Source organism: Oryx dammah, unplaced genomic scaffold, assembly GCF_014754425.2.
Source record: "Oryx dammah isolate SB20612 unplaced genomic scaffold, SCBI_Odam_1.1 HiC_scaffold_8, whole genome shotgun sequence".
NCBI classification, from domain to species: Eukaryota; Metazoa; Chordata; class Mammalia; order Artiodactyla; family Bovidae; genus Oryx; species Oryx dammah.
In genome coordinates this window covers 39893461-39911366 of record NW_024070192.1, presented here as the reverse complement: position 1 = coordinate 39911366, position 17906 = coordinate 39893461, and the positions used below count along the sequence as shown (strand labels likewise).

Here is a 17906-nt window from a genome sequence, read left to right as displayed (position 1 = left end):
TGAGGCATGTAGGATCTTCTCTCTCCAGGCATCCCCCTGGGAATCCAACCAGGGATCCCAACCAGGGAACCCGCACCCACTGCATGGGAAGGGGAAGTCTTGACCCCTGGACTACCAGGAAGTCCCTCTGAACCACTGAAAAAAAAAAAACCTTTTAATTTCAAAATAATTATACACTCATAAAAAGTTGCGTAGAGAAGTCCTGGATACCCATCTCTCAGCCTCCCCCAGTGCTGATGACTCCCATAACTATAAAACGTTATCAAAACCAGGATGTTGGTGCTAACCTCGTTTTTCACTCAGGTGTGGATGTCTCTGCTGGCACACAGTGTGGTCCCAGCTGCTGGTGATGTGCCGTTTCTCAAAATGCTCCTCTGCTATACCTGGGATATACCTGTAGTACAGTCATCATCAAACCAGCTGGTTAACACTGGCACAGTACTAGTCACTTAACTCTAGGCCTTATTTGGATTTTTTATTGTTATTTGAAACCTTTTTCTCTTTTAAAAAAAAATAATGTCAAATTTAGGGAAAGTTTTAAAAATATTGCTGCTACTGCTAAGTTGCTTCAGTTATGTCTGACTCTGTGCGACCCCATAGACGGCAGCCCACCAGGCTCCCCCGTCCCTGGGATTCTCCAGGCAAGAACACTGGAGTGGGTTGCCATTTCCTTCTCCAGTGCATGAAAGTGAAAAGTGAAAGTGAAGTCGCTCAGTTGTGTCCAACTCTTCGAGATTCCATGGACTGCAGCCTACCAGGCTCCTCTGCCCATGGGATTTTCCAGACAAGAGTACTGGAGTGGGGTGCCATCGCCTTCTAACTCACAAATATCTTTCACTTGAGCTCACTAGCTTCTGCTGTTTTGCTGCACTCACTTTACCATTTTCTCCCCTCCCCTCTCTCTTCTGTCTCTTACTCCCCCTCCCTCTGTCTGTCTCTCTTTCAGAACAAGTCAGTGTATAAGTATCATGCCCTTTGTCTCTGAGTATTTCAGTATGTATTTCCTTTCTAGGAAACACATTCACATAAGAAAGATGTTCGCTAAAGAAAGGTACTCACTAAAATCACCACAGATCAAAATCAGAAAATTTAACACCAGTGTTATATCTCATTTATTTAGATTTATTTAAATGTTATAATGTGATCCAAAAGTGATAAATTAAAACACTGTCAGTTGTTGGGAAAGCACACTGAAATTAAATAAAGCCAAATACAAAATACACATGTTGATTTAAAACATGACAATATTCTATATTACACAAACTCCCATTTATAATTTCCAGAAGCTATCCTACAGACATGTGAATATTTTTGTCAGGGGAAGAAAATATAAATAAAGGGAATAATTATAATATTTATGAAGATTGCATTTTAGTTAATGAAAAGGCATCTGGGTATTGTGGTCTTGTTTTCCAGCTCTAGAATCAGGATATTTGGGTCCCCCGTGGCTCAGCTGCTAAAGAACCTGTCTGTCAGTGCAGGAGACACAGAAGCCAGGGATTGGATCCCTGGGTCGGGAAGGTCCCCTGGAGAAGGAGATGGCAACCAGCTCCAGTATTCTTGCCTGGAGAATTCCGTGGACAGAGGAGCCTGGCAGGTTACAGTCTGTGGAGTCACAAAGAGTCGAACACAACTGAGCATGCCCATACACATGCTGTGTGGCGCTGTCAAAATTAGGATATTTCAGGATGTCTAATTCTAAAAAAGGTAGATAAATTAAATCACATTTCTCTGTTTATCAGATCACTTTATTGAAAAGAAGAATTTTGAAATATAAGTAACTGACTTGGAAAATGTAAAACAGATAAGGACCACACCTTCACAGTCATCACACTGCATCACAGATCCCTCATTCTAAACTAATGGAAATGTAGACAAACCCCTAAGGTATCCATGAAATGAAGTAGAACTTTGGATCTAGCCAATTTAAACTCAAATTAACCCGGTCTTATGCGCTAAGTCACTTCAGTCATGTTTAACTCTTTGCTACCCCATGCAACCCGCCAGTCTCTTCTGTCCGTGGGATTCTCCAGGCAAGAATACTGGAGTGGGTTGCTATGTCCTCCTCCAGGGAATCTTCTCCATCCAGGGATCGTGCCCGTGTCTCTTACATCTCCTACATTGGCAGGTGCCTTCTTTACCACTGATGCCACCTGGGAAGCCCAGAGTCTCTTGGCAGTGGCTTCTGGATGGTAAGAGAAAATAGCCCAGACTATAGTTAGTCTTAGGAAGGACCAGAGTTTCTTCAAATCCTGCCAAATAAGTAAATAAAGACATGGAATTCTTAGAAGGTGAAAAGGGAATAGAGCTAGATATGAGATTAAATGGGGTATGTCTACAGTTGACATTTCGGGTGATCATTACCAGTTTTTATAGATGTTTTTAAGCATTTCGGGTTTTTGTTTTGTTTTTTTTGATTACTAGAAGAAGATATTTCTGTCTGTGTTTAGGAGCTTAGCTTTTCCCATGTATTAAGAGATGAACAGTTCAGTTCAATGAGTATGTTATAAGTGCTGATTTATATCCAGATTGTACTCTTGTATCAACCCCAACAAAGCCTCAGAGACCTGTATCTATTTTCAAATGCCCACAAACAAAACATAGATAGAATTGACTTTTTCTTTTTTTAGGAACAGAAATATGTAGGAAGATCTTGTTTATTTTTTAGATGTTTTGAAAGGAAATTTAGTAGCAAATAATAGTTTTTAAATGCTTGCCTACCCAGATAACCTTTTTATCAGATACAGTTTTCCCAGCATCAGTTGGGGACCAGGGCTGATCCATGTTTTCACTGGTACAAGGCAAAAAATAGAGATAAAACAGCCAGCCTGTCTATCTACCTATCTATCTTTCTATCTTGGTATAAGGTCGCCAACTAACTGTCTCTTCTTGGGAGGAACTGCCTTTATGCAGCTGTTTTCTCTTTTAAAAGGTTTAGGTATAAAATACTCTTTTAGGAACTTGTGGCGAGAATATCGAGAGTGTAAAGTAGCAAAATACAAAGTTAGCAACCCTGTGTTGGCCCCCTACCCTTCTTGTTGTTGTTTTTGTTTTTTCCTATTTGTTGATGAAATTCAGCAGTCAGGAAACACTGCAGGGACAGTAGTGATCTAATAGGAAGAATTCTGGTTCAGGAGATAGGAAGTTTCACCCTGTGCCTGGGGGCAGGCTGCTAACACCTCCTGTGCCTCCCTTTCTTTAGGTATAGCTCAGTTGTGTCCAGCTCTTTGTGACCCCATGGACTATACAGTTCATGGAATTCTCCAGACCAGAGTACTGGAGCGAGTAGCCCTTTCCCTTCTCCAGGGGATCTTCCCAACCTAGGGATCAAACACAGGTCTCCCTCACTGTAGATCGATTCTTTACCAACTGAGCCACCAGAGAAGCCCTTCTTTTAGTGTAAAATAGTAGTCATAATAATTCCTACATTGAGGGTTGTTGTGAGGAGTAGATGAGAGGTTATTTCGTATCAAAGCGCTTGGCCCATAATAACAAGCAGTAAATGGAGGCTTTCAAAACTAGACTGTGTAAAAGTACTTTAGACATTCCAAGGCACTGCCCAGCTATAAGGTGCTGATTATTAGCAAGAATTTGCATTTTTGAAACATCAGTCAGATGATGAAGAACTTCCAAATTGAAAATGCATGTGTTATCACAGTAGCTATAAATCTTTCACTGCACAGAGCGCATAAATGATGCCAGCAAAGCTGGTTTATTATTCACAAGCTGGCATGAATTATAATACAGGACATAGTCCCAGTCTAGTTATACTGTGTGCTGCTTTTCTGTAAGTTAGGAGTGAACTTTGAAGGGATGTTTTTGTTGAAACTGCTGGAAATTTTGCAAAGATGGCTCAAGTATAGAGTTTCTTTTTTTCTTTCCTTTTCTCTCTTTTTTTCCTTTACAGCCTAAGAAGCCTAAAGCCCCAGACAATCCATTCCACGGCATTGTTTCCAAGTGTTTTGAGCCGCATCTCTACGTGTATATTGAGTCCCAGGACAAGTGAGTGACAACCACTTTGCTGCTTTCTCCTGCCATTTCTCCCTCCTCGAGTCAGGGAGGGGCCTCCCAAGGGCACAGCTCCTTCTAGAAGTTGAAGGAGGGACTTGGCATGCCCATGACCCTTCCTGGAAAGCTGCTAAGGATACTTTTTGGTCTTTTGAGTGTTATAATGTATTATGTCTATAAATCTCAGAAGCCTGAATGTGACTCTAAGGCGCTCCCAAACGGGTCCCAGCGCCTATTTCCGAGATGGGCACTGAGCCTTACATCTGTATGGCAGCCTGCCAGGCTTTACGATGTCAGGTGCTGAAAAGAGGAGAATGAAAGGCCTCAACTCTAATGTATATGTTTTCAATTATAATTTGTTTAACTTTTCATTTTGAAATCATTTAGATTCACCAAAAAGTTATAAAAGAATTCTCATATATCCTCTGTCCAGAGAATGGTGGTGGTGGTTTAGTTGCTAAGTCGGGTTGGACTCTTTGCGACCCCCTGGACTGTAGCCCACCAGGCTCCTCTGTCCATGGGATTTCCAAGGCAAGAATACTGGAGTGGGTTGCCATTTCCTTCTCCAGGGGATCTTCTGACCCAGGAATTGAACCCATGTCTCCTGCATTGGCTGGTAGGGTCTTTGCCCCTGCACCGCCTGGGAAGCCACCAGGGAATGGTAGCAGCTTATAGAACCGCAGTTATGAAAATCAGGAAGGTGCTGTTCTCCCCTGCATGTCCTCCCTCTGGTCCAAAATCCAGACGTGCGTTTAGTTGTCAGGTCTCCTTATTCTCCTTTAAGCTTGAACAGTTCCTCAGTCTCTTCTTTGTCTTTCATGACCTTGACACTTTTGAAAAGTGTTTGACCAGCCCTCAATTTCTGTTTGTGATGTTTCCTCTTGATTAAATCCAGATTATGTGTTTTGGGCAAGAACACCACAGAGGTGACATTGTGTCCTTCTCAGTGCCCAGCGCACGACGTCAGGAGGGGGCACCTCACGTGGCTTTGTCCTGTTACTGCTGAGGTTGACCTTGACCAGTTGCTTAAGTGATGTCTGCCAGCTTTTTCCCAATAAAACTGTGCGTTTGCTTTAAAATAAGGATTTTGTGGGGGGATACTTCGGAACCATGTAAATATCCCCCATCTCGTCACTTCGCCCCTCATTGTCACATCTCTTGACAATTCCTGCCTGACTGTGATTACTATAGTGTTTGCCAAACACCGTGGGTTTCTATCATTTCTTCTACATTTACTAATTGGGATTCTACTAGAAGGAAGAGCTTCCTCTTCTCCCACACTTGTTGGTTTGTTTGTTTTTGTCTGTTTGGACTGATGGCTTCTTATTTTCTTTGATGGATTATCATCCATTTAATATACATGCTTTTTACAAATGCAGGGGCTCCAGAAAATGCTTACCAAGCAGCCCACTGCAACCACAGCCAGCTGAATATGGTCATGAGTGCTCTCACAGCCCGCAGAGTGTGGTCATGTTCTAGTATCCACTTCCATGCATAGGATAGGGACCCCTCCTCATCCCTGAATCTCTGTCCACAGCCAGAGCAACTGTGGAAGGGCCATTTTGGAAAGGCCGGGTTTCTGAAACAGGTCGAACTGACTGGAGGCAGGCTGGTCCAGGCTTCGAGAAGAGGCCCTGCAGCCTGAAGTGTATGTTTAGGAGGACCAGAGAGTGGCTCACACAGGGACGACAGCAGCTCTGAGAAGCTCCTCGAGGGGAGTTCTCTGCGAAAGCACTTAGGTCCTAAAGTCTAGTCCCTCTCGCCCTCTTTTTTTTTTTTTTAATGTTTCTTTCATTTTAGCACATTCTTACTTAAAAGTATATTCCAAAGGTAAACCAGAAAATTAAGAGAACATTTCAAGTGGGTATTTGTGTCTTACCTGGGATGTTATTGTTCTTCAACTCTTTTATTTTATTGTTGTTGTTCATTCGCCAAGTCGTGTCCAACTCTTTGTGACCCCATGGACTGCAGCACCCCAGGCTCCTCTGTCCTCCATTATCTCCCAGAGTTTGCTCAAACTCATGTCCGTTGAATTGGTGATAGATTGCTTCTATTCTTTTCTTCGTTGATTACAAAATGTATATTTTGTAATCATATTACAAATTATGTATTAAAACCCTGAAAAATTAATTTGTGAAAGAGCTTCTATGTTAACAAAAACAACCTCCTCCCTGCCACCTACCCAGCAAAAAAAAAAAAAGTTGCCTTGACATCCTTTGCCTTGTAAAGCCTCAGTTTTCCTCCTGCTCTCTATCCATTTGGCTTACATCCATAGGCATGCAGAAGGGCAGACTACTAAAATCAAGTTTAAGAAATCATTTCCTCGTCTGTTAGTTACTGTTACCTTTTTTTTTTTTTTAAACATCCTGTCTTCTGCATTCACAAAGTTTTTTCTCAAGATTACGAATAAGACATCTCTGCAGGGCAGGAAAAAGGAGCTGCTATTTGCCTGTTAGATGAACAGGTCTTGAAGCAGCCCACCTGTTTGACTATTATGGGCCAAACCCCTATCTTCTCTTATCAATCCAAATTCTTATTTTTAGTAAGGCTTGAAAGCTGCTGGGCCCAGGGTTTAAAGTGCATATCTGAGATAACCATGTGGTTTCCCCAAACCTGTCCAGTTTAAAAAAAAAAAAAAAGAGTCATTTTGTGGATTATCTGGTATCATCCTGGGATCCACTCTTCTCACATGGCCTCAATTCATATAAAGCACACTCATTGTTCATGAGACTTTGGGTGAAGGGCCAGCCCTCCCTTCCTCAGGGACTCTCCATTTCTCTCTGAAAAATGCAGTGCTGGCCCCTCAGCCTGCTGCCTGGCCTCGCTGGGACGTATCCACAACACGAGGGCAGTAGCGGAAGCTTCTCGTAGGAGAACTGCGTAGGCCAGGCTGCTCTCACTCCAGAATAAGCAGCAAAAGCTGGGAGCAGGAAATCAAGTTCAAGAAACCCATTTCCTCATCTGTTACAGGAGAGCATCAGACAGAATAATGCCTAAAGCAGCGGGTTGTTACCCTCGAGTCATAGACCCCTCTGAGAACCAACACAAACCACAGGCCTCTTTGCCAAAAAAGAAAAATCCACATGAACCCACACACTATTTTGAGTACAGTTTCAAGAGGTTCTTCCAAGTCCTTCCTGAAGTCAGAGAATCCTAAGACTGAGGGAGGAACTCAAGTGGGCATTGACTGGGGGCAAATCACTACTCCTGTCATAGCTCTGCAAGGAGGAAAACCTGAGGCCATTCACAAGCTCCCAGAGGACAGAGACCCAACCCAAGGTAGTGGAAAGAGCATGGGCCTGGGTGCCAGACAGACCTGCGCTTGCATCCAGGCCCTGCACCCCGCCTCGGGCCTCCAGCTCTGGTCCTCACCTCTCCGAGTCTGTTTTGCACCCTCTACAGGCAAGTGAATAAAGCCCCCCGCAGGATTAGCGGCGACGGTGAAACGACACGACATGTCGGCACCTGGCACAAGGAAACAGGGCTCGGGAGCCGCGTCTGCCCTGCCCTTCTGGTGATCCTGTTCCAGGTTCTTGGTTGCTTGGGTGGCCTGGTCGGTGCTGCCAGCTCTCCGTTGAGCCTGGCATGGGGTCCACTCTCTCATCTCCGTAGCGCCCTCCCTGCCTAGGGAGAGTCCTGGCAGCACCTGCCCCAGCCCAGGGCCCAGCAGCAGCAGGAGGACTGCAGAGCCAGTGCCCAGGGAGGAGGCAGGAGTGGGGCTGTCCCGAAGTCACCTCTCACCCAGCTGGGCCGAGCTGTCCTTCCGTGCCCTGAGCTGGTTTCTCAGTTTTTGTTTATGTCCAAGGAGGAAGTTGTATCTCTTCTACTGTTGGAGATGTAGTCATTTTTTTTGGCTGACTCTTGCAGAAGCAATTTCTCTCCGTAACCACTTTTCCTTCACTCCATTCAGTGACATTTTCAGGCTGAGAAATTATTAGTGACTCCATTTCTGCCCATTTGATTTCTCTCCATAACCACTTTTTTCTTCACTCCATTCAGTGACATTTTCAGGCTGAGAAATTATTAGTGACTCCATTTCTGCCCATTCTCCTGAGTTCTCTGTAATAGCTTTTGTTGAAATAGAGCCTGCCACCGCTTCTAACTTTGTCAAGACTAGAGTTTCCTGTAAACAGACGTTGCTTATCGTTTGTTTTGAATTAACTTCTAACTTTCAGAAGAGTTCCAAGAATTGTACACAGAGCTCCTGTGTATCCTTCACCCAGATTCTTCCATTAACAGCTGTCCCTCCCACCTCTGAGCAGACACACTCACAGACAGACACATTCTCATGTATATATACACATTGTTTTTTGTTTGTTTATTAGTGTCTTAAGTCGTGTCCAACTCTTTTGTGACCCTATGGCCTGTAGCCCACCAGGCCCTTCTGTCCATGGAATTTTCTAGGCAAGAATACTGGAGTGGGTTGCCATTCCCTTCTCCAGGGGATCTTCCCCACCCAGGTATTAAACCCATGTCTCCTGCATTGGCAGGTAGATCTTTTCTACTGAGCCACCTGGACAGCCCCACATAGCCGCAGCGCAGTGTAGTCATTAAAATCAAGAAGGTAGCGTTGACACAGCACTTGCATTGAATCCATAGACCCCATTCACTTTCCCCATTTGTCCCAATCCTGTTTTTTATAGATCTCAAATCCATTCCAGGATTGCAGGTTACATTTATTTGTCACAACCCTTGGTTCCATCCAGAGGAATAACTTATTGTTATTCGTGTTCCACAGCCTGAAAATTTTTGATGAGTGCAGGCCAGTTACTTTGTGGAATGTCCCTCAGTCTGGTTCTGACTGATGCAGACTCGTGAGTCATGATTCATACAGAAGTGGTGCCGTGTTTCTCTCAGTGACTCCTATCATGAGACATACAGTGTCAACATGTCTCATTACTTGTGCTGCTCATTTTTACTACTTGGTTTAGGTGGTATCGGCCAGGTTAGTCAATAAGTATTTAATAAGTGTTAATTACTTAACCTTGAACCCATATAAATAGCTTTTTTCTCATATTTTACTTACTTATTTACCATTCATTAATGACATTTGAATCCTTTATTACTAAGAGAGTTGCCAAGTAATTATTTTTCTAATCCCATCATTTCTCCTGCATTTCTTCTGTTTTAAGAAACAGCTTTATCCTTTCTCCATTTATTTATCAGCATGGACATGTGGATTCCTGTTTTATTCAGTGGGTTTATAGCCATTACTATCTTTTTATCTTTTAACTTTATGTTGGAATAAATTTAGACCTAAAAAATTTTCAAAAAGAGTGCAGATATTCCACATTCCCTCTTGTAAACTCCATGTTCGCATCTTACATAACTGTAGTATAGTTATCATCAAAACCAGCTGGTTAACACTGATACAGTACTGGTCACTTAAGTCCAGGTCTTATTTGGATTTTGCCAGTTTTTCCACTAACGTCCCTTCTTCTCTTCCAGGATCCATCATTATTTGTTTTAATGGTCAAATCTTCCTTGACTTGGCCCCTTCCAGCTGGCTTTCCACCCTTTTTGTATGCCCCTAGTGTTTTTTGAGCACTTTCTTTCTGGCACAGCAATATACACCAGGCTCATCTTGTACTTTCCTAACCCAGCCCTGGAGTCATCCATTTTTCCAGGATCCCTTGTTCCCTTGGCGGGAGGTGTTTAGAAACTAAGTGCTGGTCATCAGGTCTGTTCATTACTGCTTGAGTACCGTGCTTCTAGGCCCTCCACGCTGAGAGAGCTAAGAAATACATGTATGTGTATGTCTGTGTATATTTTTATCCTTTTATACCTATTTATATATTTAAACCCATCAGTCTATGCCAGTAACTCCAGTTCTAACCTAACACCACAGGGGTTATTGGAGTCTCCCTGTTCCCATGTCTGTAACTACTCTCTACAGCCGTGAGAGACTTGTTCCCAGTATACTCCATGTCGTTATTTATCTGCTCCGTTGGGTTATCTGGGGTTGGGGCTCTCCAGCCCCACTGACCACACCAGAGCCAACCCTCCTGCCCCAGTCAACAGGAATGGGTGTATGTGAGCTAAATCGCTTCAGTCGTATCTGACTCTTTGTGATCCTGTGGACTGTAGCTCACCATGCTCCTCTGTCCATAAGTTTCTCCAGGCAAGAATACTGGAGTGGGTTGCTGTGCCCTCCTCCAGGGGATCTTCCTGACCCAAGGATGGAACCCACGTCTCTTGATGTCTCTTGTACTGGCAGGCAGCTTTACCTCTTGCGCCACCTGGGAAGCTTGCATGTACCCTTGGATGAACAAGTTCTCTAACTTCCTGGGGTCTTAAGCTGCTTTGCCCACACTCATCGTCTCGCCCGCTTCTGCTGACTACCGTCTTCCTCTTCTGGAGCCATCTCTCCTGTACTTTCCAATCAAAACACCGTTTCTGTGAATGCTGCCTGCAGATCCCCAGGAGAAACCGCCTCACTCATCCATACCTAAGCCTGGTCTGCAGTGTGGTTTTTCTTTCTGTGTTTTCATCTTCCTCCCTCTATTGCCATCGCTCTGAAGTAGTCTTTGTTCCCAGGTGGTTTTTCGTATCAGTGGCACTCCCAGCAGTATTTCACATGGCTCCCCCGAAATGCTTATACAGTTCTTGGGTTAAAAGCTCAAGTTACAGGGAAGAAGGCAAAAGACGCCATCCACACCCATGATGTCTTTCTTTAAGCTGGAGAGACAGTGAATCTGAACAGTCATTGTGACACCACAGGTCTGTATAGCGCTTTTGAGATTTGAAATCAAAGCCTCGGGTAGTTGATAGAGCTTGGCTTCGGAGTCAGGCCCCAGTTCAAATTCTAGCTCCGATCAATTCTGTGGCCCAGGGCAAGTTATATTATTTTTCTCAGCATCAGTTTTTTCATTTTTAAAATGGGGGTATTAATGCCTTCTGATCAGGGCTGCTGTGAGGATTAAATGAGATTGTATTTATAATGCACGCAGCAAGGTACCTAGTTTATAGCCAGGGTAAGAGAGAGACCAAAAAACCATTTTGGAACACAGCGTGGAGGGGTGAAAGGTGTGACACCAGTTTGTTGTGGGAATTCAGATGTGTATGAACCTAGCTGCAGGCATCTTCTGCCTTGGCCAGCCCGCGCCTTCTTCCCGTCCTCTGCCTCTCACATCGTATTCTGTACTTTTTTTTTTTTTTTAAGAAATTTTTCTGGGCGATGTGTACTAGAACTGAACCTGGGCCTCCTGCATTGGGAGCATGCAGTCTTAGCTACTGGACCACCAGGGAAGTCCTTTATACTTCTGACTCTAGGCCTTTATTCTTTCACCCAAATCTGCTGTGGAATTTTCTGTCTAGTTTCCTCTCATATTTTCTTTGTCTAAAACAAATTGTTTGTAGTGTCTATACTGCATAACTAGCAATTTATTGGCATCTTGAGATCTTAAGATCATAAGCATGAAGGTCCTGTCTCCCCTAATAGGATACTGTGTCTTTATCCTCACAGCACCATGAGCAGGACTTAACCCTTTATAAACGTTTATTTGATTGTGATTGCTTTAGGGCATAAAGGGCAAGTCTACGATTCCATTCAGCAGGTCAGTATGCGCATGTCCCTTTCTCCAGTAGCTCTTCCTATAATGTCATGCCGAAACTCAGCGTAGCATTTGGTGTCTGGAAGAAATGGTAGCTTTTTTTTTTTTTTAGGTGAATTCATTTTTATCCAATACAGCCCACAGCACTTGCACATACTAAGTGCTCCTCCATTTTGATTGGTTTGGACCCTCTGTGCCAGCTCATGCACCTTGCCCTTCCCATCCAGATGACTCTTCCTCTTCTGTGAAGCTGCTTGATTGCTCGTTTTCCAGTGTCTCGAGTGGCATAGCAGCGTGCTGATGAAGAGTGCTAGGTGAAAGAGAGAGGCGGGATATTCTGACTGGTTTATTTCTCATTCACACCAGAGAACAGTGTCCAAAGCAACCCAGTGAGCGTCCTGCAAAATGTGGAAGATTGTTAGAGGTTTGTTTATGAGGAAATTTCTGTCTCTGTTCTGTGATCATAATTGATTTACAGTCTTACTCATCAGCTTGACTCTGAACTAGGAGGTAGATGAGGAAGTATCCTGGCTTCAGCTTCCAGAGGAATTAGATAGTGTCAAGTTAAAATGCTTCAGAGCTCTTGCCCCCATTTTGGTAGGTACCATGCACCCAGAGGTTAGAGTCTCTCATAGAAGGACTCTAGTGGAAGCCTTGCCTGCTGTTCTGAGCTCTCCTCTGTGCAGCAGCCCCGCCCCAACCTCGCCCTTCCATTCCCACTCATTAGGGACAAGATGTGGAGGCTGGGCACCAACATAATTTGAAGATTAGTTTCGGGAGGAGCAGAAGTAACAGAGACCTTATCCCTGCTCTCAAGAATCTTGTAATAACATGCGTGACACAGAGAAGAAGATTCTACCACTGTAGAGCAAGTAGCTTTCACCTTTTGTACCAACTTCACCTTATAAGAAGGGACTGGCTACAGGCCTGTCTCAGGAAGGATCTGAATTTACCCCGGAGATCAGTGAGGAAGACAGCCATTCCTGATGAGCATAGCCCGCTGCAGGCTCAGGATGGGAGGTCAGCATGTTTCCAGAATAAGTGACATCCTCACACAGTATAGTAGTGTATTTTTTTAAAAAGTGTCAGCATTACAGATGCCAGGAATTGCAATTATATAGAGGATGGGCGTGAGTAGGGGTTGTCTGGGTACCCCCTGAGCTGAGCTAGGAGGGCAGTGAACAGATGGCGATGGGAGAGACACCAAGGAAGGCATCCAGGCAAAGGCGCAGAGATAGGGGCTAGAGATGGAGCTGAGGGGAGTCCAGCTGAAGCGTGGGGACACTGTGGAGGAGAAGTGGGAGATTAAATGGAAAGGTGAGGCAAGAAGAGGGTGTGAGGAAGGGGGATGGTCACCCTGGAGCTTTCCAGGGTCAAGCTCCTCCTTGGCTTGCCGACCATCGCCACCGTCACGGTGCACCAGCCTAGGCCTGAAGTCCTTTGAGGGCAGAGTGACTGTATCTGGATGTCATAAGCTCTTAGTAGCAAAAGCTTTTGGGTAAAGTGTCAATCTTCCCTTGTTCGTGCTAATTGATACTGCGTGTGGTTCTTGTCTTTTTCTTCCTGACGGTTATATAAATACATGTAAAAAGCACAGCTGGTTTCCTATAGCCTCAGACAGTAACCTAAAAAGATGCAGAATGTCAGGGTGGTGGGAACACCCTCCTCTTCCCCATGTTTCATACAGCACAGCTATGCAGGGACCAATTAATACAGCCCTGTGGGATGCAAACAGTGATGACTCAACGTGACTGAGGCAAACTCAGTGACGTTCGAATGGGAAGTGGGCGAAAATTAAAACCATCACCACCACCATGACCTGGGGCAAGCCTGGAGCTGCTCAATAGTTTCTCTCTCAGAATTTCTTGTACCTTTAATTCCAGAAGTTGTAAGAATAAACTACATTAAAGGAGAAAGAAAGCATTTTTTGGTAAAGAATATTTCATTACAGTTCCTCTTTGTTTAGGTATCTATCTGCTGGGAATCTTTAGGTTATTGTTATTTTTCAGTTGCTAATTGTATCCGACTCTTTGCAACCCCCTGGACTGTAGCCTGCCACAGTCCTTTGTCCATGGGATTTCCCAAGCAAGAATACTGGAATGGGTTGCCATTTCCTTCTCCAGGGGAACTTCTCGGATCAGGGATTGAACCCACGTCTCCTACTTGGCTGGTGGATTCTTTATCATTGAGCTACCTAGGAAGCCCACCTTTAGGTTAATGATGTCTAAGTATTTGCTGACATTATACCTTTTGTGTTTGAGAAGTAGTAGGGTAGAGTGGCAATGGCACCCCACTCCAGTACTCTTGCCTGGAAAATCCCATGGGCAGAGGAGCCTGGTAGGCTGCAGTCCATGTGGTCGCAAGGAGTCAGACGCGACTGAGCAACTTCACTTTCAATTTTCACTTTCATGCACTGGAGAAGGAAATGGCAACCCACTCCAGTGTTCTTGCCTGGAGAATCCCAGGGAGGCGGAGCCTGGTGGGCTGCCATCTGTGGGGTCACACAGAGTCGGACACGACTGAAGTGACTTAGCAGCAGCAGCAGCAGGGTAGAGTGGAGGGCTTCCAGGTGGCACTAGTGGTAAAGAACCTGCCTGCCAGTGTAGGAGATGTAAGAGATGTGGGTTCGATCCCTGGGTAGGGAAGATCCCCTGAGGGCATGGCAGCCCACTTCAGTATTCTCGCCTGGAGAATCCCACGGACAGACGAGCCTGGCAGGCTACAGTCTAGGCTCACAAAGAGTCAGACACGACTGAAGCAATGCATGCACGCACAGGGTAGAGTGGGTAAAAACCATGAGGTTTGGAAGCAGGCTGCTTGGTTTTTAATCCTGGCTCCCCCACTGTCTGGCTGTATGACTCTGGACAAGGTCCTTTTCTGTTCCTTGGTTCGTAAAAAGGTTAGTGTTAGTCCCTAGGTCATAAGGTTATTTGTGATGATCAAGTGAAGTTCAATGAAGTGATGCTTACAAAGAGCTGTGCAGCATAAGTGTTCAGAAAATGATGACCATCATGATGCAGGGTTTCACTTCTGGCAAGGGAAGCTGGTACTTATACGGTACTAGGACCAGGGCACACAGCTAAGCAGTAGATTCTGGGCTCAGCTTTGCCACTAAATTATGTGACCAGCTTTCCAGGCCTTCATTTTGTCATCTCTTAGAGGGTCCAGTAATACCTTTTCTTTCCTCCAGGGGTTTGGGATCAAATGTGACCATGGAATGCCTTGAAAAGTGTAAAGCAGCAGACAAATGCCAAATTTTGTCATCGATGTTATTATGAGGGAGGGTGGTGTTTGGTTGATGATACTGATAAAGATGGGTCCAATTTTTTTAGTGTTTTAAATTAATTGTTTTTTATTGAGGTATAGTTGATTCACATTATTGTGTTAATTTCAGGTATACAACAAAGTGATTCAACTATATAGGTTGATTCTTTTCCTATATAGGTTATTATAAGATATAGAATGTTGTTCCCTGTGTTATACAGTAAATCCTTGCTAATTGTCTATTTTATATACAGTAGTATGTATGTTAATCCCATGCTCCTAATTTTTCCCCACCCACTTTTTCCCCTTTGATAATCAGACTTTTGTTTTGTTTGTGAGTCTGTTTCTGTTTCTGTGAACAGATTCATTTCTGAATATAAGTGCTATCATATAATATTTGTTTTTGACTTACTAAAATTGGTCCAGTTTTCAATGTAACAAGCATGAGGAATGATTTCCTGGTGGCAGTCAAGCACAATTGCTTTCTCCTTGTTGAACTAAAATGACATTTCACGTTTTCTTCCTTCTAGAAACCTTGGAGAGCTGATAGATCGGTTTGTGACCGATTTCAAGGCCCAGGGCCCACCGAAGCCCAACACGGACGAGGGGGGTGCTGTGCTCCCCAGCTGCGCCGACCTCTTTGTCTACTATAAGAAGTGCATGGTGCAGTGCTCACAGCTAAGTACTGGGGAGCCCATGATCGCCCTGACCACTATTTTCCAGAAGTACCTCCGCGAGTACGCCTGGAAAATCCTCTCTGGCAACCTGCCCAAGTGAGTTCCCATTCTTCCTGGTGTGAGTGGTGAAGTAAGCTTCTGAATATACCTAAATATGGAAATCTTCGAGGAAATCTATTCTGAAGTTGTTTACTGAATTGCTAAGAATATCAGGAAAATCCCCTGATGGAGTTTCTAAGGGTCTGAGATGGTTTCCTCTCAAATGGGATCCTCTAGCCGATCACAGGAAATGCCCGCTCTGGCCACCAGCATAGGTCATATCCTAGTACGGTGGACTCCAGAATGTCAGTCCCATTATAGATGGATTTAGTTCACGTGGATTCAGTGATTCAGGGATAGGTACTTTGCAAAAAAATTGTGGGGTGATGGTAGAGATGGCTTTTGAATAGTAAGGGCAGTTTCATTGAGGCCAGAGTCTCTCTTATGACATCCTGCTCTCTTAGATGGAGCCTAATATTTAAAAGTGTTGGGGGGTTTGTGGGGAGGTCATTGTATAGCAGAACTCCTAATTATAGTGACTTGTCTGTATTATTCTGAGGCACTAAAACATCGTTATATTTTTTATTGTGTGTGAGTATTCAGTTGGTCAGTAGTGTCCGACTCTTTGAGACCCCCATGGACTGTGCATGGGATTTCCCAGGCAAGACCTCAGTCTCCTCTGTTCATGGAGTTTCCCAGGCAAGGACACTGGAGTGGGTTGCCATTTCTTCCTCCAGGGGATCTTCCTGACCCAGGGATCGAACTCATGTCTCTGGAGTCTCCTACATTGACAGGGGGATTCTTTACCACTAGTGCCACCTGGGAAGCCTGTATTTCTTACCACTTGAAATAAAATGGATCGTTCAACTAGAATTTTAGAGGTACTTGGGATATATAGTAATTTCTGTTATAAGAGAATATAATCTAAAGCAGTGCTTCAGAATTTAGTAATTATAGATCTTCCCCATAGCTAAATTCAGCACTTCTGGAATGAGCTTCTGTCATGGCCACTAAAATGTGTCATATATAGGAGTTTTACATTATTAGGAGGAAGGAAAAGCCCTAGGCTCTGCAAGACATTTAAAGTAACAGGTAATGTTTCGCCAATGAGGATTTCTTTGAATATGATTAACATTATTTTAAAATTTTTAATAACTGGTGTCCTGATTTTCAAAATAATGTAAGTTTGTTATAGTTTGGAAAACACAGAAGAGCACAAAGATGAAGATTAAAAAAAAAAAAAAACACCACCCAGAGAAGACACATTGAGCCCTTCAGTATACATTTTTCTGTTCTCTCTATATGTCATGTGTGCAGCTGTGTGCTTTTGTTGATTTGTTTGACAGAATTGGGACTTCAGGGCTTACAGTTAGGTTTGTACCCTGCTGCTTTCACTTAACCTCACGCTGTGCGCGTTTTTCCATGTGTGTTGGTCAGTGTCACAGCAGGAAACAAATGGTACATGGCTGGGGTATATTGGCAGTAAAGCGACTGTTTAGAGCAGTAGGGGCAGGTGAAAGGAACCAGCGGAGGACTCTGAAGCATGCAAACACTTGGGTAATTGTCCTACCTTAAAATTCATCTGAGAGCTGGGGCTGTGGGCAAAGGGCTGCCCCACGGAACTGTGGTCGAAGGTGGTCACTGCCAGGACCATGCTGAAGCAGAGGGAGCAGGAGGGCTCGTTGTCGCTCAGACTCCTCTCTGCTCAACCTCTCTGACTTGCTGCGACCGTGGCTGTTGGCAGAAACCAACAGGAGACCAGAGGGCCGGGGAACCTGGGAGATACGTCTGTGGAAGTCAGTCTCTCACACGGAAGAGAGGAGCAGAAAACAGTTAGCACAGTACAAAGATTCATCCAGGCACTTTTTTTTTTTTTTTTTTTTAATTTACTTGACTGCAACCCGGTTCTTAGTTGCAGCCTGCAGAATCTAGTTCCCTGACCAGGGAACGAATCTGGGCCCCCTGCCTTGGAAGTGCAGAATCTTAGCCACTGGACCACCAGGGAAGTTCCAGTCAAGACCCTCATGCCACGATGTTCCCACATGCAGAGGACCCTGAGTTAACTTCTGCGATTTTTTTTCTTTTTGACCATTCTCTTAATTGACCATTTACATTGGGTTCACTATTTTGGTATTTCAAATAACACTCAGAAAAGCATCTTTGAACAGAGGTAGAACTACCGGGTCAAACAGTCTAAAGATTTTTTTCTAAGCTCCTGAAATATACTTCCAAAGTGCTCCTAACCCATAGTGAAAGAGAGGGCCGTGTCCTTATACCCTTAGAGGTACTAAAAATTAAGATGTTTTCAAATCTTTAATTACCAATAAGACTGGCAAGTTTAGGATTTTTTTGTTTTTTTGAAGGA

General features: G+C 44.1%; 1 protein-coding gene across 1 annotated transcript in view; it reads left to right on the top strand.

The window, feature by feature from the left end:
- Positions 1–17906, top strand: part of VPS53 (VPS53 subunit of GARP complex) — a 129056-nt gene that overhangs the window by 70263 nt on the left and 40887 nt on the right. Inside the window, exons 13-14 of the mRNA XM_040243825.1 lie at positions 3908–4002; positions 15356–15598. Of these exons, the coding sequence (XP_040099759.1) occupies positions 3908–4002; positions 15356–15598 (338 nt within the window). The remainder of the gene's footprint in view (positions 1–3907; positions 4003–15355; positions 15599–17906) is intronic.